General features: G+C 35.8%; 1 protein-coding gene across 3 annotated transcripts in view; it reads right to left on the reverse strand.

Moving 5' to 3' along the window:
• Positions 1-23,980, reverse strand: part of RASA2 (RAS p21 protein activator 2) — a 127,323-nt gene that overhangs the window by 78,087 nt on the left and 25,256 nt on the right. For all 3 annotated transcript variants that reach the window (XM_033212460.1, XM_033212462.1, XM_033212461.1), the window contains exons 2-5: positions 23,063-23,180; positions 19,268-19,371; positions 11,757-11,851; positions 686-762 (exon numbers count right to left, since the gene is read on the reverse strand). In XM_033212460.1, the coding sequence (XP_033068351.1) occupies positions 686-762; positions 11,757-11,851; positions 19,268-19,371; positions 23,063-23,180 (394 nt within the window). The remainder of the gene's footprint in view (positions 1-685; positions 763-11,756; positions 11,852-19,267; positions 19,372-23,062; positions 23,181-23,980) is intronic.

Here is a 23,980-nt window from a genome sequence, read left to right on the forward strand (position 1 = left end):
TAGTATCTACTCTACTCCCTGGCCTTACAATATGTGGACATGATAGAAAAAGCCTCTAATTGAGAAGGCTGCGAAACTGTAGTACTTTATGGGATATTCAGATGTCAACTAATGCAAAAATAGAGAAACACCCAGAAGAAGTGAAGGTTATCTGGCAGTCTATTGATAACACAGAGTAAGGGTTTGGAGGGGAAGTAGAGAGTAGGGGACTAGGCTAGAACAGATTTCCAGAACAGCCAGTCTGGGTGGTAAAAAATGACTTGAGGGTGGAAGAGGTAAAAAGGAATTCAAAGTAGGTGGGAATCAATACTGGTCATCTCTGAGTGGGCATTACTTCTAGCTCCAAGGTCTCTAAAGCTCTGCTCTGTGGTATGACAATTTCTAGAGGACCTTCTTTGGGAAGCCTTTCCAATTCTCCACTGCCAGAGAGTTAGACACCCTTATCCTTAATGCCCATATATATCATTTAACCCATATTCAATAAATATTAGTTGAATAAATTCACCATAACCTGAGTAGACTATGAGAAAATTAAACTGAAAATCAACTTCACAAAAGGAATGACATAGCAGAATTTCATTTTTGAAAAAAGTTTCTGAAGTTAAAATAAGGAGTTGGCTTAAAATCGAAAGAATACAAAATGGAGAATTATTTCTAGTTGATTTTGGTTTAAAAAAATGCTTACTGTACAACAAGCTGCTGGCACACAGTTCCATTCTCCGTTATCAGTTCATTCAGTTTTAATTCAAGGTGAACTTTACCCTATAATGACAAAAAAAATTACAAACTGAGCAGTCTATTTTACTGACAAAATATTAAAGGTAAGTGCCTTTTCAAATCGTCACAATATTTATCCACCGACCACTAGCACATGGCTTTGCCTACACTAAGTACTTGTTAAATGAATAATAACCAAAACCAGAGATCAAAGTTCTGAAAGATATGAAACAAATACTTATGTCAAACGCGGTATTCAAATTTAAGAATTTTATGTCCAGTTCAATAAATATTTATGTATCTACTTATCATAGGCTAAAAAGAAAGATAATACCTAAATTTAAGGAAATTTTGAGATACAACCAAATTGTAAGATGTAGGATGCTTTTTCCGGAAGATAAACCAGCATTAAGGACAGAATCAGCATCATTAAAACACAGAGAAATCACACAATTCTAAAACAACTAAAAACTAAGTTACAGCCAATAAAACTCAATTTGTCACTACTTACTTTGATCAAACAATAAAGATTTATGGAATGTCTACTATGTTTCAGAAGGCACTGTGGGAGTGGGTAGGAATCCATAGATGTCAAAGATGTAAGTTACTGCTTACAAGCAGCGTACAATCTAGTTGGGAAGACAATAAACAAAAGATAACATATGGCCAAGAGTCTTGATGGAAAGATGGGACACTGAAAATAAAGGAGTACTTTCTTAAAGAGACATTAATAGACAAATTTTTAAAAATTAAGTCGTGTAAGTTTAAAACAATTCAAACTATCAACTTCTCAAGAAACAAAGGCTTAGGAACCATATAATCCAGAGCTTGATATTTCTACCCTGCCGCTGGTGATGAGCAATTCTAAACTGGTTAAGAAACAGTACTGGATTACCTCCACCCAGCTGACAAGACAAATTCTCACATTGCCATGTGGAGATTTCAGGGGAGTGATGTCTAGGGACTGATGACATGAGTGATTTCATTAGAGGTAGGAAAGTTCATTATCTAGTCACTGTTCCTCTTTAGAACAACCCCTTTCAAACATTCTTTCACAGAAACCTAACCTGAAACACCCTCACTATTTTAAGGGGACTTACACAAGAATGAATCTGAGGTCCACCAGCTACAAAGCTCAGGGTTAGATGAGTAGTAAGAGATGAGCAATAAATACTGATGGATCTTAAAACAAAAGTCTGCCTGAGAAAGCTAAGGTCTAAAGCAGCAAACATATCTATGGTAGCAAAATTTATAGCAGTTACCTGGAGCTGGCACCAAATTAAGCAAATCTTCCACTAAAAATCTAGGTACAAATATTTATAAAATCATATATAATTTATAAACTAGGTCTTTCATTATTCCTGCATTTAATATTTACAATCTCTACTATTCAAGGGTGATCTTGAAGATCCATGATCTGTAATTTGTAATATTACTCAACTAGAATTTTGAAATAATATTTTCTATTGTGACAGCATGTATGTATTACTTGGCTAGCAAGGGAGCCAAGCCACTGCACAAAAATTTGCATCTCAAAGCAGTTTTACAATTTTAACACATATACATTTTATTACAGAAATCATATGCTCACACAACTGTCTCCTAGGAAATGTCTAGGATCTATTCCAGTTCTAAGACATTAAAAACTATGACAATAGAGTAGAAAAAGATAATCATTTTGTTTACAACTAAAATCATAGTATTATAGCAAGTCAAAAGGATATTTAATGAGATTCCGCCAGAAATCATTATTATTAAGTGAGAGCCTACCTAATACATTCATTACTCCCACTGACTGGTAAGTAAAACATTCCTTAGGTATTAATCAACAATAACATTATTATATATTGACCTGGTCAAGAAAAGTGTGAGGATAGAACAGGCAGACACAAAACATATACTGTTAGGGTAGAACACTAAATTAAAAGGCATTATGAGTTAAACTAAGGAGATTATAATTTCTAAACTGTAAAACACTAACTCATTATATTCTTTAACATGGAAATACATATACTTAGCAAAAGAAATAGATCACAAAATAGGGTGCATACTATAATGTTAATTTATTTTTTAAAAAATATATGTACAAAATTATAAGACCATCTATGAAATGTTGATACAAGATACCTCTGGTTGGTGAAATTTCAGAAGATTTTGCTTTTTTGCTCTAGATTTTAAAAGTTTATACTACCAGTTTAAATTTTCAGATTTTAAAATTTTATACTACCAATTTTGTTTTCAAAGTTTTTACTTCTACTGTGTTATTCTTAGTAAAGAAAAATGAACAAAGTTTCAAATTATTTAAAACTGCTTTTCAGATTTAGAAACTCAAATCAGTGAACATTTTAGAACACTTTTTAGTCTGTTTTCACACAAAAGTTCAGTTTTACTTATATCTGTAATCATTTTATAGATTTGGATCGTAGCAAAACAAGTTTGTGTGTCTCTGTGTGTTTGTTTTTTGATGGGCAGTTATGAGCCCAGCAAGCTGACATTTTGTAGCCTCCCTTGAGACCAGGGATAGCCGTATGACGTAGTTCTGGCCAATGAGATAGAAACAGAAGTTGCTGGCAGGAATCATACTTCTTCTCTAGGGGAAATATATCATTCAGGCTCTCAAATTATCTCCAATATATTTTATATTTTAATCTCCAGCATTCCATCAAAACTTACAGAATATGCCAGAAGATCAAAAACCAAGGGAAAAAAATGAGGAAAGCAGTGAATTTACAAGAGATACAGATATTGGAATTGACAGAATTTAAAACAGCTTTTTTTTTTCTTTGAGACGCAGTCTAGCTCTGTCGCTCAGGCCAGAGTGCAATGGCATGATCTCAGCTCACTGCCCGGGTTCAAGAGATTCTCCTGCCTCAGCCTCCTGAGTAGCTGGAACTACAGGCGTGTGCCACCAGGCCTGGCTAATTTTTATATTTTCCGTAGAGACAGGGTTTCTCCATATTGGCCAGGTTGGTCTTGAACTTCTGACCTCAAGTAATTTTCCCGCCTCGGCCTCCCAAAGTGCCAGGGTTACAAGTGTGAGCCACTGCATCTGGCCTAAAATAGCTATTTTTTTTAAAAGACGTAAAACAAAATGAAAAATCCAGCAGATACCTGGAAACTATAAAATGAATGAAATAAAAAAGGTAGAACTAAGTAATAAACCAAAATGAAAACGCATTTAGTAGCAGAGTAGCCACAGCTGAAAAGGAGACTGGTGAAATGGGAGACAGGTCAGTAGAAAATACCCACAATGAAGCACAGAGAGGGAAAAAGCATAGGAGACATATAAGACACAGTGAAATGGCCTATTATTCACATCACTGCAGTCGCAGCAGAGAAGAGAAAAAAGGAAGAGGGCAGAAACAAAAAGGAGATAAGATAATTGCCTGGAAATTTTCCAAAATTGATAGAAGACAAGCCACAGATTCAAGAACTCCTAGGGACAAATAAGAAAAATAAAGAACCTACAAAGAAGCAATATTAAGCATCCAACAAGGAGGCTGGGCACAGTGGCTCATGCCTGTGATCCCAGCACTTTGAGAGGCCGAGGCAGACGGATCACCTAAGATCAGGAGTTGGAGACCAGCCTGACCAACATGGAGAAACCCCGTCTCTACTAAAAATAAAAATTTAGCCGGGTGTGGTAGCACATGCCTGTAATCCCAGCTACTTGGGAGGCTGAGGCAGGAGAATCACTTGAACCCAGGAGGCGGAGGTTGTGGTAAGCTGAGATCACACCATTGCACTCCAGTAAAACTCCATCTCAAAAAAAAAAAAAAAAAATCCAGCAAGGTACTATGTTGACAATAAACATGTAATGTGATTTGGCCTACAACTGCATTCTTATTATTCAATCTCTTAAAGGACGCTCAATGACAGTATACTTTTCATGTATGTCAGAAAATGTTGGAAGATCAGATACCTTGCACTGTATTATTCGTCTTTAATAAAAAATAAACCAAAGTCTTGAAAGGTATTGCTCTATATGACTTCCATAGCACTGATTATGTTAGGCTGATACATGCAGTTATAATATCACATTATCTTATACTAATGAGCATTCTGAGGAGCTTACATTACTCTGGTACTAATATGGTTTGGCTGTGTCTCCACCAAATGTCAACTTGAATTGTATCTCCCAGAATTCCCACGTGTTGTGGGAGGAACCCAGTGGGGAGGTCACTGAATCATGGGGGCCAGTCTTTCCTGTGCTATTCTCGTAATAGTGAATAAGTCTCACAAGATCTGATGGGTTTATCGGGGACTTCCATTTTTGCTTCTCTCTCTTTTTCTCTTGCCACTGCCATGTAAGAGGTGTCTTTCACCTCCCGCCATGATTCTGATGCCTGCCCAGTCATGTGGAACTGTAAGTCCAATTAAACCTCTTTTTCTTCCCAGTCTCAGATATATGTCTTTATCAGCAGTGTGAAAACGGGCTAATACATGTACTATTTGAAGATTTGGTATTTTATATGCTAACTTTATTTCAATTAATTTTACAAAAATTCCACACAAAAATATCTGTGATTATTTCAATTGCATATTACATATATTCTTGGTACCATATAGAAGCTACTATGTAAATTTCTGCACACAGTTTGAGAAAATAAGATGAACAGAGGTTGATATGGTTTGAATGTCTGTCCCTCCAAATCTCATAATGAAACGTGATCCCCAATGTTGGAGGTGGGGCCCAGTGGGAGGTATCAGATCATGGGGCAAATCCCTCATGAATGGCTTAGTGCCATCCCCTTGGTGATAAGTGAGTCTTGCTTAGTTAGTTCATGTGAGATCTAGTTGTTTAAAAGTATGGGACTTCTGTCTTCTGTCTCTTGCTCCCTCTCTCATCATGTAATATGCCTGCTTCCCCTTTACCTTCCACCATGATTGTAAGCTTCCTGAAGCACTCACCAGAAGCAGATGTCAGCACCATACTTCCTGTATAGCCTGCAGAAGAACTGTAAGCCAAAATAAACCTCTTTCCTTTATAAATTACTCAGCCTTAGATGTTCCTTTATAGCAACACAAAAATGGACTAATACAGAGGTATTTGAGCAAAACACAATACATGCACTTAAAATCCTCTCAAGTCTAAATTTTATTTTGTTTTTATCAGTCACAAAACACTAAATTTTAACAATCATTTCCACATAAAATAACTCAGTATGTTTCAACTGGTAAAAAATTTTTTTACAGGCATACCTTGGAAATACTGTCTAAGGGTCCAGACCACTTCAATAAACAAATATCTAAATAGAAAGTCACAAAAATTTTTTGGTTTTCTAATGTATATAAGTTACATTTATGCTATACTGCAGTCTATTAAGTGTACAATATGTCTTAAATACCAATACACATATCTTAATTTAAAAATATGCTATTCCTAAAAAAGGCTATCATAGAGACATGAAGTGAGCATATGATGTTGGAAAAAATAGGCAGATAGATTCGCTTGACACAGGGTTGTCACAAACCTGCAATTTGTAAAAAATGCAGTATCTGTGAAGCACAATACAGTGAAGTACAATGAAAGAATGTATGCCTGTACATGAGGTGAAAAATATCCCAACTTCTGGATTTCTGACGGATGTTTTAATATATAGAAATTACCTCTATAAATAATTTTGGACACAACTGCCCATCAGATGAAAAAGCAAAATACAAATTTTATTTAGTATCTCTTACATTAGTGGCAGTTCTTTATGAAGGTGTTGTGTTCTCCTTAAAGAAGTATTTAATATGATCTAGAATGGCTCATTATTAATTCACATACAAATTTTTTTTTTTTTTTTTTTTGAGACGGAGTCTCGCTCTGTGGCCCAGGCTGGAGTGCAGTGGCTGGATCTCAGCTCACTGCAAGCTCCGCCTCCCAGGTTCACGCCATTCTCCTGCCTCAGCCTCCCAGGTAGCTGGGACTACAGGTGCCCGCCACCTTGCCCGGCTAGTTTTTTGTATTTTTTAGTAGAGACGGGGTTTCACCGTGTTAGCCAGGATGGTCTCCATCTCCTGACCTCGTGATCCGCCCGTCTCGGCCTCCCAAAGTGCTGGGATTACAGGCTTGAGCCACCGCGCCCGGCCCACATACAAAAATTTTAAATGAAGTTAAAAAAATCAACCTGCAATAATGAATTATGTTTTTATATTTATTATGTCTTGAATAGGGCATGTTTTAAAAATCCTCGTGTATATATTATTAGCTATAATCATTGCATTTCTTTTTAAACGTCTTTTTAAATAGGTAAGGCAGAGGTCTTTAAAAAAAAAAAACCTATAAAACAATCAATAACTTATGGCATGATCCAGAAATTCAAGATATGCTTGTTGGTAAAGACCTATTAACTAAGTAATTGCATCATATAGGACATGGTTGGTAGCACATCTGGATTTACTGCTTGGACAAGTTGTGTGAGACAAACTCCTTAATTAATGAGAGCAGTAAATTCTCCATATGGGAGATTTGCTTTAATCACTCTTTTTTGTCCCCCTATAGAGATGGGGTCTTGCTATGTTGCCGAAGCTGGTCTCAAACTTCTGGGCTCAAGCAATCTGTCTGCCTCAACCTCTCAAACTGCTGAGACTACAGTGAGCCACCATATCCGGCCTGGTTTAATCAACCATATGTACAGTATGCTTTTTATCACACTGCCTAAGAAATAAAGAAAGGATAAATATTTAATGTCCCTGGTGAGTTACAGGACATAATAACGAATAGTACGGCTGCAGTTCACTGGAGCCAAAAGAGGATTTATAGAAGGCACCAGCACAACCCATATTAACTTCACATATGCGGCAAAGAATATCGAGAAAGAATACCAAATGAAGTAGATGATAACTAGGACCATAAACAGGATCAGAAACTAAGGAAGAGAATACTTCAAAATGGAGGGAGTGGTCACCAGTATCAAAAGCTGCTCAAAGATCAAGTAAGATGAGGATGGAAAAATGTCCACTAGATTTATTGACACAATGTCACAGGTATAAAGAACCATTTCTGCTCTCCCTCTGACCCACTGCAGAGTCTGAAAGCAGATTAGAATAGGTTGAGGAAAAAAATGGTGCAGCCCAGAAGGAAAAATTGCAAAAGCTAGAATCAAGCCAAAACCTAAATTCAAAAAAAAGTAGAAAAATACACTAATGAAATGTTACTAACAATATTTTGAACTACTGAAAATGAAACTGAAAAGAACTATTAACATTAATGACAAGTATAACAGTATCAGCAATAATAAAAAATTGTCTCTGGGAGACAATTCAAGGTAAGAGGTTATAGTTCTTAACAATTTTTCAACTGTTTTGGAATAAAGCCCATCTTAATACTATTGGGATCTTTCCACTTGAAAGCTAAATTACATTTCTGCATGTTATTTCCCTAGAACTTCACAACCAAGGGAATCCTTTATGCTGACATTATCATTTTGTAGATGAAGATCCTCAGGTAACAACAGGCTTGCAATTATTTGGGGCACAAATGCTAATTAGTGGTAGAACTAGGAAACAAGCATCTCTCCCTCTGAGGTAGCAATGCCAATCGTTTCCTCTACCCAAACCCCTCCTCAGGCAACATGCCTACTCAAAGCCCTGAAGTGGACTGCCTTACAGTGACTTTTCCTCCAACCATATCAAATTAGATTGAAGTGGACATCTGACCCAAGTTTAGCCAAATTTTCTCTCTAGATTGTGGCAGAAAACTGAGTCAGATGTTGGAGGTTAGGAAGCCGTATGGTCACATAGATTCAAAAATTGGTGTGGCCTCTTTTAGGTCTCAAAAAGAGACTGGAGCAGATTTACAGAGAGAAGCAGAGGAAGAGACATGTCTCATCAGACATACAAAAAGAATACAATGGAATCTCAAAATAAAACGGGTTTTTTCTTTCCTTTATATTTTGCAAAGCGAATAGTTATTAAAATGAGAGGGAAGGACTGAGAGAAAACATCATTCACTTCATGAAAGGGAAATAAAAAAACTAATTATTTAAACAGTGAGAACTTATACTGAATGAGCACAGTGAACATATGAATAGAAGATATGATTAGTGGGTCTCAGTTTCCATGTGCCACCTGCAGTATCTATTGCTGTACGGAGTGGGGGAGGAGGGGGTCTACAGTTTAAAGATGTAGTATATAGTTTTAATTTACCATGGCCCAGAATGCAAGCCTATTATTTTATGTGGTAGTCAACCAAAAACAAACAAACCACCCAAATACCTTAGGGTATTTTATAAGAAACTAAACTCTTTTCAAAAGTAATTGTAACTTATGCCAAAATTTTTAACTTTTTCTTTTGTATACTCATTTTACAGATGAACATAGGCAAATTTTAATGTCCGTTGTTCTCAGAATCTAATCTCCACTTAAGATGCATCTCCTCTGCAAATGCCTGACAACTTTCTAGCTCACACTAGCAATGTAAAGTTCCCATAATGACATTCCAAGAAACTCTAGGAGCTTTCTAATGGCCTCTCCCATTTTCTTTGAGCAAATCTGAGCAGGCTTCTGTTCCTTACACTCAGATGTTGCTTAAGTGATACTCCTAATCTACTACCTTTTTTTATGACTAATAGTACAGAATAGTGAAAGGTAGTAAAGGCACTGTGGTTAGGAGTTTTAGAATCAGACAGATCTCTTTTGGAATCAAGGCTCCACTACTTAGTAGTTCTGTGACTTTGGAGAAGACATTTAATCTCTGTGAATTTCATTTGCCTTATTTGTAAAATGGAGGTGGTACTATTTACCTCATAATGCTACTCTGAAAGTTAAACGACATTAAGTACTTAGTACTGTGCTTAGGATATACTGGTATAATTACTAATAGTAATTATCAGACTGAGTTCCTGTTGAATGCAATGTTTCACAGCTTTCATCTATTTTCCTATTAATTGCTCTTATGTTTCATATTTTTGTAAAATTTTACAGAGTTTATGGAAGTGAACAAATTTATCAACAAAGTAGGATTTGTATGAACCATGAGATGATTTTCTATCTTTTCTAGACTCATAAAGTTAATTTAGTATTCCCTTATCAGTACTGGGACAACATTTTCAGTGGTACCATATTAACCCGAAAGTGTTATATGTCTCTCCCACCCCATAAAGTACTTTTCCTTCTAAAATCTATTTTAAAGAGTGGGTAAATCTTATTAATATTATTTAAGACAAAAGAGTTGTAAAGTTTAAGAACTCATGAAAATAACTTGCACAAAATTTTAAAATGACTATATTATATCTAATAGGTAACTGCCACTTCCACAATTTTCATGTTTCATAGATGAGATACGTATCTCTCAAATGTGTACATATACATGCACATATGCATATGTATGTGTATATCTATAAATATGCATCCATGCATATTAATGTTGTACATATACATATATATGCATATATATACACACACATATATATACCCACGCACCATCAAATAAAGGCTTGTGTCCCTGTATTAATCTCTAGTACCATCTCCAAGAATTCTATAGAGTATTCTATATAGACTTCTACCTTTTGAGAGCTGTAACTCTTAAACTGTTGAGCAAATTTACACAAAATTCATAAAATTTACGAGTTTTATAAAATTTAATGGTTCATAAAATTTCAGTTTAAATGTTCAAAGCCTTTTCCTATCACGCCTTTTGTTAAAACTATTAAAAGAAAAACTGGTACTTTAAAACTTACATATCTGCCTTTTGGTAAGGGAGTATTAGGGAAATAGCCACCAGATTGACTGGTGGTAAACAGACAATATTTTACATCTGTATAGCATTAACAGCTTTTAAACTATTCTTACAGATATTTCACTTAATTCTCAAAACCATATAAATCAAACACAGCAACTTCTATTCCCACTTTATAGAAATGAAATTCAGTGTCATTTAAGTAACTACACATAAAAACTAAGACCTAAGTTTTCTGCCTTTTAATTTAAACCCTTTCCACTTCTCCACATTGCTTCTCACATGGATCATTTACAATACTGTACAACTGGGATCTGAATAATAGCTACGGACATACGGAAAGACAAGAATATTAAAACATGGCAAAGTAGGTTAAACAGGAAAAGTATGTTATATTTTGCAGTTAAGAAGGGGTTTTAGTGCATAAATACTTAAGTTTTTGAGAATTTAATAATTAATCAGAATGCTTGAGAGATTATGAGGAAATGGAGACACAGGCACTTATTTGCAAATTATCTGTAGTGTGGGTGTAGCACTTTTTTCTTGTCTTAAACTTCTGTTTGAGTCACAGTGGCAAATTATAACTCCTTTTAGAGAGGAAGAATCCTGCTTGCAATTATGCCCTCGGGAAATGGTTTCACAATCCTTACCATATTTTATAAATAAATAAGGTTACAACAAAAACCTTTTAGACAGAAATAATAATTTCTAAGACAGAGCAACTCAGATTTTCTAAAAACAAATAGAAACTTCAGCTACATGGCTAAACACTCCTTTACTCACAGAATCTGAAAAAAAAAATAAAAATAAAAAAGTCTCTTATTTTGGCAAAAAGAAAAAAAGATTAAAGAGTAATGATACCCTTTCAAATAAAAAGCGAGGTGAACAACAGGAAAGGGTGGGTGTGGGAGTGAAGGCTGTGCACAGTGGGCTCAGGCAGGGTTTAAATGAATAACATTTCCCCAAGTCCAGTCTACTAGAGAGTAAACAGAGAATCCTGATCAGTACAGACAAAATCAGACTTTCAGGGATTCTCCCCAAAGTCAGAGTTAATAAAACACATACTTTCCCTTAAAACTTTTCCCCTCAAAGACAAAATAATAATTTGCTATTGTGACTCAAACAGAAGGTAAGAAAGAAATGCCCTAATCTCCCCAAATCTACACATATGCATATACATGAGCATTATTCTTGAAACAATATGATAAAGCCATTACCTTCCTGTTCTATATTACCCAAAAGTCTATAATATTTGATGCCAGAATTTAAAATAAGGTATAATATGCTCTATTTACATGAACTAGTTTAATTAGTTCATTTTTTACTCATTTCCTGTGACGATCTCTTGTATTACATAAGCCTTAATATTTACCTGAACCTCTGAATTGGAGTCAACAGGCTGTAATGAAAACCAAGTTTCTTTGCCACTGTGATGACACAAGTCTTCTTTTTTGATGGCTACTTTTCCTACAGAAAATAAGTAAAACAATATAAGAAAACATGCTTTGTATAATCCTAAGACTCATTAGCACTGTTTTATATAATACTTTACAGAAAATATTGTAAAATAATTTGTACCTATCGACATAAAAATAATTTTTATAAAGCATTTTTTCTACAATTTAAAGAATAAAAAATATCTCATTTCTCCTTGCCCCTTGGCAGACCTTTGTCTGGGTCATTTTGAATCAGGGGATTAGATAAAACCTCAGTTGTATTTACATGCAACTGCATTTTTTTAGTACTTATTCAGATTCATGTTTTTACCCAGAGTACATTCATTATAAAAAGCAAAGTACAACAGTAGTGCAAACTAATCTTCCCAATCTTTTGACCCTATGAACAAATGACACGTTTTAATAAGTTTTGAGCAGATGTATCTGCATTTAGTAAGAGTTTACAAATTCCAATTAAGAGAAAAGGAAAAACAATATCATACATCATTAACAACAGTGAAAACTGACTTGAAAATTATGGGAGATTATAACAATTTTATTATTAAGAGTTTACTTTTAACAAAACATTGCAAACACTGATCATGTTGCTACAACACATACAAAAATTAAGCCAGTTCTCTAAAGAGTTTAAACCCTCTCAGAGGAAGATATAGTACAAAGAACAAAGTAGTATGAGAGGAAGAAACAGAAATGTTCTTATAATAAAGTATTTGCCATCTTGGTACAAAGCATTTCCTTCCTCAATTCAAGTTTTAAGAAGTAGACACAGTTTTGCATAAGACTGACGATTTACTCCAGGATTCTACACAAAAGTTTCAACAAAGGATATATAAAGTTAAAAGCAGTTCACTTTCTTTTGTCAAGTAAGAATTTTCATTTTATATGCCCTAATTCTACTTTATTTCCTTGTACTTATGACATACCTTGGTCTTTTAGTTCAACATTTGAAATCTTTAAGAAAACTGTAAAGAAATTTTTCTGTCAAGATGTGTCAACTTTTGCATATCAAATGAAAAGGAAGGAACAGGAAAACAAACAAAAATCATGCTTAAAATTTTATTCTGGAATTAGATAGTGGTGACGGTTACACAACTCTGCGAATATACTAAGGGCCCCACCACATCATACACTTTTTTTAATTTAAAAAATATTTTAATTCACCCAAGCCATTAGTGCTGGAAAAAAGAAAAAAAGATGTATTTTGAAATAATTTCAAACAGAAAAGTTGCAAGAAATGTACACCAAAAATTTCCATATTTTCTACTCATATTCCCCTACTGTTAACTTTTATAATGTTTCTCTCCCTCTAACATATATAATGATTCTTTTTCTGAACCACTGAAAAGCAAATATAATGTATACCTCAAAAGGGTTAATTTAATGGTATGTGAATTACATCTCAACAAAACTATTATTTTTAGACTGTAACCACATTATAGTTTTTGATAAGCTTCTCATTCATGTCTTGGAATTAAAACTATAAAGACAACTGATATATCTAATTTTAAAGAAAATACTAAAGTGCACAGTTATATTTTATTAAAGAGTGGTAACTGTATTAAAAAAATACAATCGAAGGAGGCCTATTGTAAATTCATCTTTATATGTCTATTAATACACGAAGTGAAAACACAAAATTTTTTAAAAAATTGGTCCTGATAATAAATACATATCTTCCCAACTTTCTTGGGATAAAATGTAATTTGAAGATCAAAAGCTTTATGTGAATATATAGCATTTATAGTTTATTCAAATCACACCGAAAATGACACTAGGGAAATAATGTATTTTAGTTCTCTTTTGGTTAAATTTAAGATAAAAATGGTGGGAAAACAGAAATTCTTATAGTATTAAATACACAGATTAAAAGCCAAATATAAAATTCAGGCACTAACTAGAATACTCAAATATTCCTTAAACTGCAGGAAGAATTTAGGTTAAGAGACAAATCATACAAATCTCTGGATATGTTTTATCTATGAATTGTATCAAATTTCTGGCAAATCCATATACTACCAGGAATGGCTTAGGATACAAAATTATGACAAAGTATTCAATATTGCACGCCACAAATGATTACCACAATTTTATCAAGTAGTCCTAATTACCACTGATTCCGCACCAGATGTAAATAAAATGTTAAGGCAATGCATAACAGTTTGATACTGAAAAATATATACATACATACAGAAATACATCTATACATCCTATAGCTGAAGCTCTTACCTTTTGAGAACCATTCCCCTCCCTGTAAGAATTTTTGTAACTAAGTATCTTTTATGTCCTCTCCCCAGAAAAAGGCACAGATGATATCTGGCACATAATTTTAAGAGACTTTACTTACCATCCAGAAACGAATCAGTAGACTTCTGGTGAAATTTCTACTTTACAATTTCTATAACTTTTAGTTTTGCATACAATTTATGAATATGTATATAGATGTACATATGTACATACATGTAATACATGCAAACATCACCAAAACAAGTCCCAAACTCAAAAAGAGGGTTTTTTACAAAGTTTATTTAGGAGTTTACTGGTTTGACAAATTCATTCCCTCATTCAACAATCCCAATGGCACTGTGTTATTTGATTTCCAGGCTTCCCTAACCACACTCTATTTAACTAACAATGCTGCTGAAAACTAGAGTAGAAATTTACCTGTCCTATTTATGACTCACTACTCTCAGATCACTGTAAATACTTCTCGTCTGTCACAGATGCCTTCCCAAAAGAGAACCCTCTCTTAGTCACACAGGTAATATATTCTAAAGCAAGCTGCCTCTTCCTCCTATTCCGCATTTTGAGTATCATGACATTCACTGTCACTGAAGAGTTGAATGTTTCTTGTCCTATGAGAGGGAAACCCTTCTTTGACTAGCTGCATAAATAAGCCATTTATGAGCTGAGAATACTCTGTAATTTTATTGCCAGCTCTTATTCTTAAGTTCCTTTTTAAGATGTCAGTTTCCAATATGTAAAGATCTAGTTGCATGAGGCTAGTTGGCCTGAAGAAGCAGGGAAGAAAGAGTACGTGATCCCGCAAAGTTAGAGAAAATGACATATAAGAATGGCACAGGAAAATAAGAAAAATATTTGAAGTCATTAGGTAGCAGGATACCTACAACATGTCCAGCACTTTATTAGGCACTATAACATGTAAAAAGAAATATATATCATCAGCCCAAGGGAATAAAACAGGGAAGGGGGAGAGGGGAAGAGAGACAAAGAATGGAGGAGGAAAAAAGGTGGGAGGATACATGAAAAGGAAGTATGGGAGAGGGAAAAGAAAGGGATGGGGAAGGAAGGAACAAGTTTCTGAAATACAAATAGAATTTTAAAAAATGTCTCATGATTCTGATTTGTTGTTTTATCACTAAACTGGCAGGCATTAACAGTAAAAGGTAGACAGCCCGATACAATGGAAAGAGCACTGAACTGAAAGAAAAGCCAGCATTTACTGAATCTCTATCAGGTAGGAGACATTCTTATATATTTTCTTATTTAATTTTCCTAACAATCTTGGAGGTAGAGGGTATAATCACCATCTTACAGATGAGGAAAGCTGAACAATATTTTTAAACTTGCCGCTAACAGGTGCTGAAGTCAGATTTCGAAACCAAAGTATGCCTGTTTGTGTTCCTTCCAACACAAACACTAATTCCATAACCTAGTGTCAATTCTGTTACTTATTAGCTGTGCAATCTTGGGTGAATTACTCAAACTCTACATCTGATGTGGCTCCTCTGCATTAGAATGACTTTTAACGATCTTAAAAACCATTTTTGTGCCTCTAATAGTCCCAAAGATGTATGTTTAATGTTTACTATTTTCTTTTATTTATGTATTTTTTAAATTTATAATTGTTTTTTCTGAGACAGGGTCTTGCTTTGCTGCCCAGGATGGAGTGTAGTGGCATAATTACAGCTCACTGCAGCCTCAACCTCCTGGACTCAGGTGATCCTCCCACTTCAGCCTCCCAAGTAGCTGGAAGTAATTTTTATAGTTGGTCCCAGATGGCTAATATTTATAGTTTTTGTAGAGATAGGTCTTTACCATGTTGCCCAAGCTGGTCTTGAACTTTGGAGCTTACGCAGTCCAACGGCCTTGGCCTCCCAAAGTGCTCGGATTATAGACATGAGTCACTGTGGCCAGCTGTTGATTACTATTTTAAACAAAGTCAATCCATTATTTCACCAGCTATGAAATTACCAACTTCAAAAAAAATCAAACACAGCTGGATGCAATGGTGCATACCTGTAGTTCCAAGTACCTGGGAGGCTGAGACAGGAGGATTGTTTGAGCCCAGGAGTTCAAGTCCAGCCTGGGCAACATAGTGAGACTCCCGTCTCTTTAAAAAAAAAAAAAAGAAAGAAACAAACGTCCCAACAATCATTTAAAATTAGTACTTCATTTCCTCACTGTCCTGACAAACTCACGGGCAGAAAGCGCTTAAAACCAAACATATACACACCAGATGCTGTATTAGTTCCTTAAAATCAGACAAAGAAAGGAACCACGAAAGGAAATGAAGGAACTGTGGGCACAGAAACCACCTTTGTTGATCATTAAGTTAAAAAAGCATTTTTAGCTTTCTAATACTATTTTTCAGTAGCATTTTCTTGCCATCAGTAAATACTGTGTTACCCTTGGGACCCATTTTTAGATACAATATATTCTTAGAAATTTCAGCCTGATAAAATTCACCAATTGGCAAAATCCTGATAGTCCTGTTCCTACTTGAGCACTAGTGGAAATGGCTAAAAGAGGAGATAAAAACAGTGACAGGCCAGGCACGGTGGCTCACGCCTATAATCCCAGCACTTTGGGAGGCTGAGGTGGGCTGACTGCCTGAGCTCAGGAGTTCAAGACCAGCCTGGGCAACACAGTGAAACCCCATCTCTACCAAAATACAAAAAATTAGCTGAGTGTGGCAGTGTGCGCCTGTAGTCCCAGATACTAGGGAGGCTGAGGCAAGAGAATTGCTTGAACCCAGGAGGCGGAGGTTGCAGTAAGATGAGATCATGCCACGCCACTACACTCCAGCCTGGGCGACAGAGCGAGACTCCATCTCAAACAAACAAACAAACAAACAAACAAAAACAGTGACAAATGTTACTGCCTATATAAAAATGCCTATATAAAAATAAAAATGAAACAGTATAAAAAAATCCAGAGGACGGAACAAATTCGGGCAGATAGTCAACAGCAGCATTTAGAGACAACGGCAGTACTTCAAAGACTTAGTGTAGGAGGTTTCGATAGATACATTTTGGTCTTTGTGGTAGACTGGTGTATTAATGGCCTCCATAACTCCTGGTATCTACACCATTGTGTGGTCTCCTATAGCAATGACCCTAATACAATCACAATGGCACTGTGTTATTTGCTTTCCAGACTTCCCTAACCACACTGTATTTAACCTCAGCTCACTGCAACCTCTGCCTCTCGGGTTCAAGTGATTCTTCTGCCTCAGTCTCCCAACTAGCTGGGACTACAGGTGCATGTCGCCACGCCAGGCTAATTTTTGTATTTTTAGTAGAGATGGGGTTTCACCACATTGGCCAGGCTGGTCTTGAACTCCTGACCTTGTGATCTGCCCACCTCGGCCTCCCAAAGTGCTGGGATTACAGGCATGAGCCACTGCACCTGGCCAAATAATTCTTAATTTTTTAAGCTGTAGGAGACTTGACCATGTTTCAAATAAAAAAGAAAATGGAGATGAAATTTAGGACACTAAAAAGAAAGAGAATAATAAATGTAACTTAGACCTCTGCCTGTGATTAAAATACAAAGATAGTGGTGCAAAGATCAGGAATGTGACACATATGTGGCTAGTTAGCTTTGTTCTAGCTCATGCCCACAGATCACACTCCAGTCTGACAATTATTTAAGAATTGTGTTTATTGACCAGGTGCAGTGGCGCATGCCTGTAATCCCAGCACTTTGGGAGGCCAAGGCGGGCGATCACGAGGTCAGGAGATTGAGACTATCCTGGCTAACATGGTGAAACCCGGTATCTATTAAAAACACAAAAAAAATTAGCCAGGCGTGGTGGCGGGTTCCTGTAGTCCCAGCTATTCGGGAGGCTGAGGCAGGAGAATGGCATGAACTCAGGAGGCAGAACTTGCAGTGAGCTGAGATCGTGCCACTGCACTCCAGCCTGGGTGACAGAGCGAGACTCCGTCTCAAAAAAAAAAAAAAAGAAATATATTTATTGGTCACTGATATGGTTTGACTCTGTGTCCCCACTCAAATGTCATGTCAAACTGTAACCCCACTGTTGGAGGAGGGGCCTGGCGTAAGGTGACTGAATCATGGGGCAGACATCCCCTTGCTGTTCTCATGACAGTGAGTTCTCATGAGATCTGGTTATTGTAAAAGTGTGTAGCACTTCCCAACTCTCCTCTCTCCTGCCAGCCACGTGAAGATGTGCTTGCTTCCCCTTTGCCTTCTACTCATGTAAGTTTCCTGAGGCCTTCCAGAAGCAGAAGCCATTACAGCCTGAAAAACTGTGAGCCAATTAAACCTATATTCTTTATAAATTACCCAGTCTCAGGTATGCCTTTATGGCAGTGTGAGAATGGACTAATATAGTCACTAATACAGACAGGAAGAAAATGTATAAATAGATTAAAGTGAATTATTACTTCTATTAGAAAAACTCCAAAAACAGATGTTCTTTGAAGGATCAAAACTGCAATCTTTCTATAAAAACATTATTTGAACCACTAAACAAATACTTATCCAACATTTACTAAATGTAAGGTACTCTGTAAGAAAGAGTCCCTGCCCAGCCGGGCGTGGTGGCTCATGCCTGTAATCCTGACACTCTGGGATGCTGAGGCAGGTGGATCATCTGAGGCCAGGAGTTTAAGACCAGCCTGGCCAACATGGTGAAACCCCATTTCTACTAAAAATACAAAAATTAGCTAGGCGTGGTGGCACATGCCTGTAATCCCAGCTACTCAAGAGGCTGAGACAGGAGAATCAGGTGAACCCGGGAAGTAGAGGTTGCAGTGAGCCGAGATCGCACCACCGCAGTCCAGCCTGGGAGAGAGAGCAAGATTCTGTCTCAAAAAAAAGAATCCCTGCCCTTTTAAATATCACATTTAACTAGAGAAGCTAGATATGAAACAGCCAACTAATGAATAAGCATAATGAGTACCATGGAAAGGGAACAATCAGGTATTATAAAAACATATGACATAGTGACTAGGGGAGCTGCAAAGGCCTCCCTGAGAAAGTGTCACATAAGCTGAACATACAAATTAAAACCGAAATTTCACAAATGAACATGTAGTCTAGAGAAAAAGATTACAGATGTTCAGCATATATTATTCTGCAGTTTTCCTCACTATACTAAGAGAACGAATGAATATAAACATTAACATTGTGATTAAAGACAATTATGAATAGTACATACCTATACGAAGATCTCTTTGTAAAACATTCTTATCATAAACATAGAAAGACAAATACTGGAAAGTTCTTGGAATCTCAAAGTAAAATTCTTCACTGAAAAATGGGCTAGAAAGAAAACGAAAGCTCATTACTTCAAATAATATAAAACAATTAAATAATAATTAATATCACCTTCAATAATAATAGTATAAATACTCAAATAATATCACTTTTTTTTTTTTTTTTGAGACAGAGTCTTGCTCTGTCACCTGGCCTGGAGTACAGTGGTGCGATCTCAGCTCACTGCAACCTCCAGCTCCAAGGTTCAAGCGATTCTCCTGCCTCAGCCTCCTGAGTAACTGGGACTACAGGCGCATGCCACCACGCCCAGCTAATTTTTGTATTTTTAGTAGAGATGGGGTTTCACCATGTTGGCCAGGATGATCTCGATCTCTTGACCTCATGATCCACCCGCCTCGGCCTCCCAAAGTACTGGGATTACAGGCATGGGCCACTGCTCCCAGCCAAATAATACCACTTTCAATAAGTTAATGAAATGATGGACTAAAATGCCATTGAAAAGAACTTGAAAAGCCCCAAAATAATTATCAGTGCTAAATTTCAACTGAGTTCTATATAAACTAAGCTGAACACTGAGGGAATCTAAATTGCCAGTATGAGTTCTGAACAAATAGCTTTTCAGCAGTCCTGTGGATAGAAGATACAGTAACTGCCTGGGATCATGCTCATCTAAGGTGGACCATTTGAGAGCTGAGGATAGTGTCATTCATACCATCCTTGTCTTAGAAATGTGTAAAGCTGTATTATTTACAATACATAATACCTAAAACAGCTAATGTTACGTGAAAGGTTACTTCAAAATATTTTTTTAAATTAAAATAAGCTATTAAAAAATTAAAATATGCTATTTTAAAATCAACTTTAAAAATATTTTTAAAAAATTAAAACAAGCTATTTTTAAATCAATTTTATTGAGGTATAAGTTACACACAATAAAAATCCAATTTAAAGTATAGAGGTTGATGACTTCTGATAAATTTATATAACTGTGTAGCTTCCGCCCCAATCAAAATATAGGACACTGCTATCTCCCCAGAGTTCTCTTACACCCCTCCTTTAGTTATCCCACCATACCTGCCCCAACCTGTGATGTGTTTTCTATCACTATAGATCTATCCTAAAATCTCACATAAATAGAATCATATAGTATGTATTCATGTTGAGCTTTGTTCATTTAGCTTAACGTCTGTGAGATTTTTTTCAATATTGTTGTGTATATAGTAGTTCAACTGTTTTAACTGCTGCATAGTATTCCATTGCATTCCAAATCCATTCTCCTAGTGAGAATGTTATTTGAATTGTTTCCAGTTTTACCTATCAAAAGTAGAGCTGCTATGAACATTCTTATAGAAAGCTTTTTCTAGACACATGCTTTTAATTACTGAGCGTGCAACTGCTGAGTCAAAAAGTAGGTGAATGTGTAATTTACAAGAAACCGTCAAACTGTTTTCAAAGTGGTTGTACTGTTTTACACTCCTAACAGCAATGCTCCAGTTGTTCCATATCTTGGTACTGACAGTCCTTAACTTTAGCTATTCTAGTGAATGTAACATGATAAATGTATACACCTATGTAATCCCTACCTTATAAGCAAGATATAAAACATTTTTATCTCCCCAGAAAGTTCCCTTGTGACTCTGTAATCACTCCCACCATATTCTTACAGGTAACCAGCAATATGATTTCTATCACTGCAAATTATGTTGTAGAATCTATAGTGACAAAAATGGTTTTAAATTGATTTCCTGATGACTAACAATGTTCAATACGTTTTCATGTGCTTTTGACCATATCTTTTCTGAAATATCTGTTTAAGTATTCTCCCCATATTTTAAATGGCCATCTGTCTTCTTTTGAGTTATTAGGATTTTTGTTTTTAAATAAATTCTGGATACAAGTCTTTTGTCAGAATACTTTCTCCCAGGTGTGGCTTGCCATTTAATTTTCTTGACAGTGTCTTAAAGAAAAGGAGCCTCTAAGTTTGATAAAATCTAATTTACCAATTTTCATCTTTTATAATTAGTAGTGCTTCTTGCATTCAAAGTAAGGAAACTTTGCCCATCCTCATGTTGCAAAGCTTATTTTTATAAGTTCATTTTAAGAAGGTCATTTTGATACATTTATTCTTCTATGATTCTTCTATGAAGATGCGAATCTCTGAAATGATAGTTTCTTTTGTCAAGTGCACCTCTTTCCTGAGAAAGTTTAAAGAACACAAAGATTCTCTAGAAATATCACAGAAATGCAGTGTCTTTATGATGTCATAACTAAATGAGAAGCTGAAATATAAAGTAAAACACTCCTACAGAAGTCATATCTGATCTTGTCTAGAAAACAGTCGGTTCAGTCTTTTAGTTGTTAAAATGCCTAGTGAACTTCTGTCACTGTATTTTTCCCTTCAAATGTAACCAAAATAAACTTTTAAAAGGTGGTCTCACAAAGTAACTAGAGTCTTCTAATTAATTTCAACATAGAAATCAATGCAAAAAGAACTATTAGTCAAACACATGATACGAAAGACAAGTGTATGTATTTATCTCTTTGCATTATTTTATAAACAATTATAAATGCAGAATTTCCTGTATATATTACATCCATATTCAAATATTATGTTTAAAGTACATTCTAAAGCCAAATAACAATAATATGAGAATTAAGACTAAAGATTTCAAGTTTACTACTTGAAATGTTTTTGGGCTACTGAAGTATTCTCAGTTTTATACAATACCTTTTCTAAGAAGAACTCGACATTTAAAATTATAAAAAATGAAAATAAAGACATAAAAGGAATCTTCAAAGGCAAATGTAAAAGATGTTTTTAAAAAGGCATCAAAAACAGATCCCTAAAATACAACTGACCTAAAATACGATTCAGATAAGGCATGGCATTCAATATTTCATCCACCACGTGCTCATTCCAATAATACCCCACACCTTGTTGTTTTTTTTTTTTCCTGAGACCAAGTTTCACTCTTGTTGCCCAGGCTAGAGTCCAATGGCATAATCTTGGCTCACTGCAACCTCAGCCCCCTAGGTTCAAGCGATTCTACTGCCTCAGCCTCCCAAGTAGCTGGGATTACAGGCATCCGGCACCACACCCAACTACTTTTTGTATTTTTCGTAGAGATAGGATTTCACCATGTTGCACAGGCTGGTCTCGAACTCCTGACCTCAAGTGATCTGCCCACCTCTGCCTCCCAAAGTGCTAGGATAACAGGCGTGAGCCACCGTGCCCAATCTCCTTATGTTGACTTTTGTCTCTGAACAAGATTCTCAGCACAGCTCTGCACCAGAATTATGATCATGTTGCTACAGTGCAGAGATGGTATATTCCAATTTTATGAATTAGAATTTAATATGATACTCTCAAAGGGCAATTACACTTTCAAAGATGAGACATCTATCTGAGAATTCATTCCCCAATAATGCACTAATAAATTAAGCAATTTGTATGAACTTTAAGTAACTTATTCTTTAGATAAATAAAATAAACATGTACTTTAAGGAAAGTTCAAATAGGCAACATCTAGCCTGTCACGTGAAAAAAAATTTTCTTCAGAAAACAAAGACAAAATTAGGAACAATTAAGAGGAAGACAACATTTTGAGACGATGAAAAGCCACATGAAAGCAAGCAGTGTTTCTATCTTGTCTGCCTGATTATTATAATCTGGAAAAGGCATAATATTTACCAATCTACATAGTAAAAATCATAATTTACCAATTTTTCTACCAACCTTAAAGATTTTTCCACAACTTGGGTACGATAAACTTCTTCCTGGTCCAAATTGATGGTACAGAAACAATCTCTCATTTTGTGGGGTCCAAGATACGGCAATAAATTTTTTGCTTCACCTGTTGGCACAAAATTTGAAATTGTTATTAAATATCATGAACTGCTTCATACTAAGCCTTATATAGGATGACTTCAATCTGAAACAACATATTAATGTGGCACAGAAAAAAAAACACTAGTGATTAGAGAAAGATCAAGTTGGTCTAAAGGAGACTGGTAAGAGTGAAGGGAGGAGCTGTGTATAAAGTGACTTGAGGTTCCTTTTTATATTACGTAATTGCATCCCCACTCCTATGAAAGGGCAATCCCTCTACTTGTGCTCTCTATCCCATCCCACCAGTGCTACCTCAAGGACTTTACTCCACAATTAATCTTTCTTTCCTGAATCACCATTAATTTTCCTCTCTAGTGGATCATTCCCATCAGCATATAAACAACGATGGGAATTTCTCAACTTGAAAAAAAGCACACAAAAAGAAAAGAAAAAAAAACTTCTTAAAAGCATCATATTTAGTCATTGTCTCTTATTTCTTACCTTCCATTTTTTCTTCAACCCTCTCCAATCAACTTCTGACCCCACCATGACACTAAAACTGCTCTAGCTGAGGACACTAATGCCTTCCACATTGCCAAATCAATGATCACTTCTCTATTTTCATCATATCCGGCCAGGCAGCATGATTTAACACAAATGAACATTAATATCCCTCCTTAAAATGCTCTCTTCTCTTGGCTTCCACAACACAGTATTTCTGACTTTTCTCCTACATCACTGGCTCTCTGCTGACTTCTCCCCCTCCCTACCTCTAAACATGCAATGCCTCAATTCCAGACCACCTTCTCTTCCTTCTCTTTGCCA

This window comes from Trachypithecus francoisi, unplaced genomic scaffold, assembly GCF_009764315.1.
Source record: "Trachypithecus francoisi isolate TF-2019V2 unplaced genomic scaffold, Tfra_2.0 Lachesis_group0, whole genome shotgun sequence".
Taxonomy (NCBI): domain Eukaryota; kingdom Metazoa; phylum Chordata; class Mammalia; order Primates; family Cercopithecidae; genus Trachypithecus; species Trachypithecus francoisi.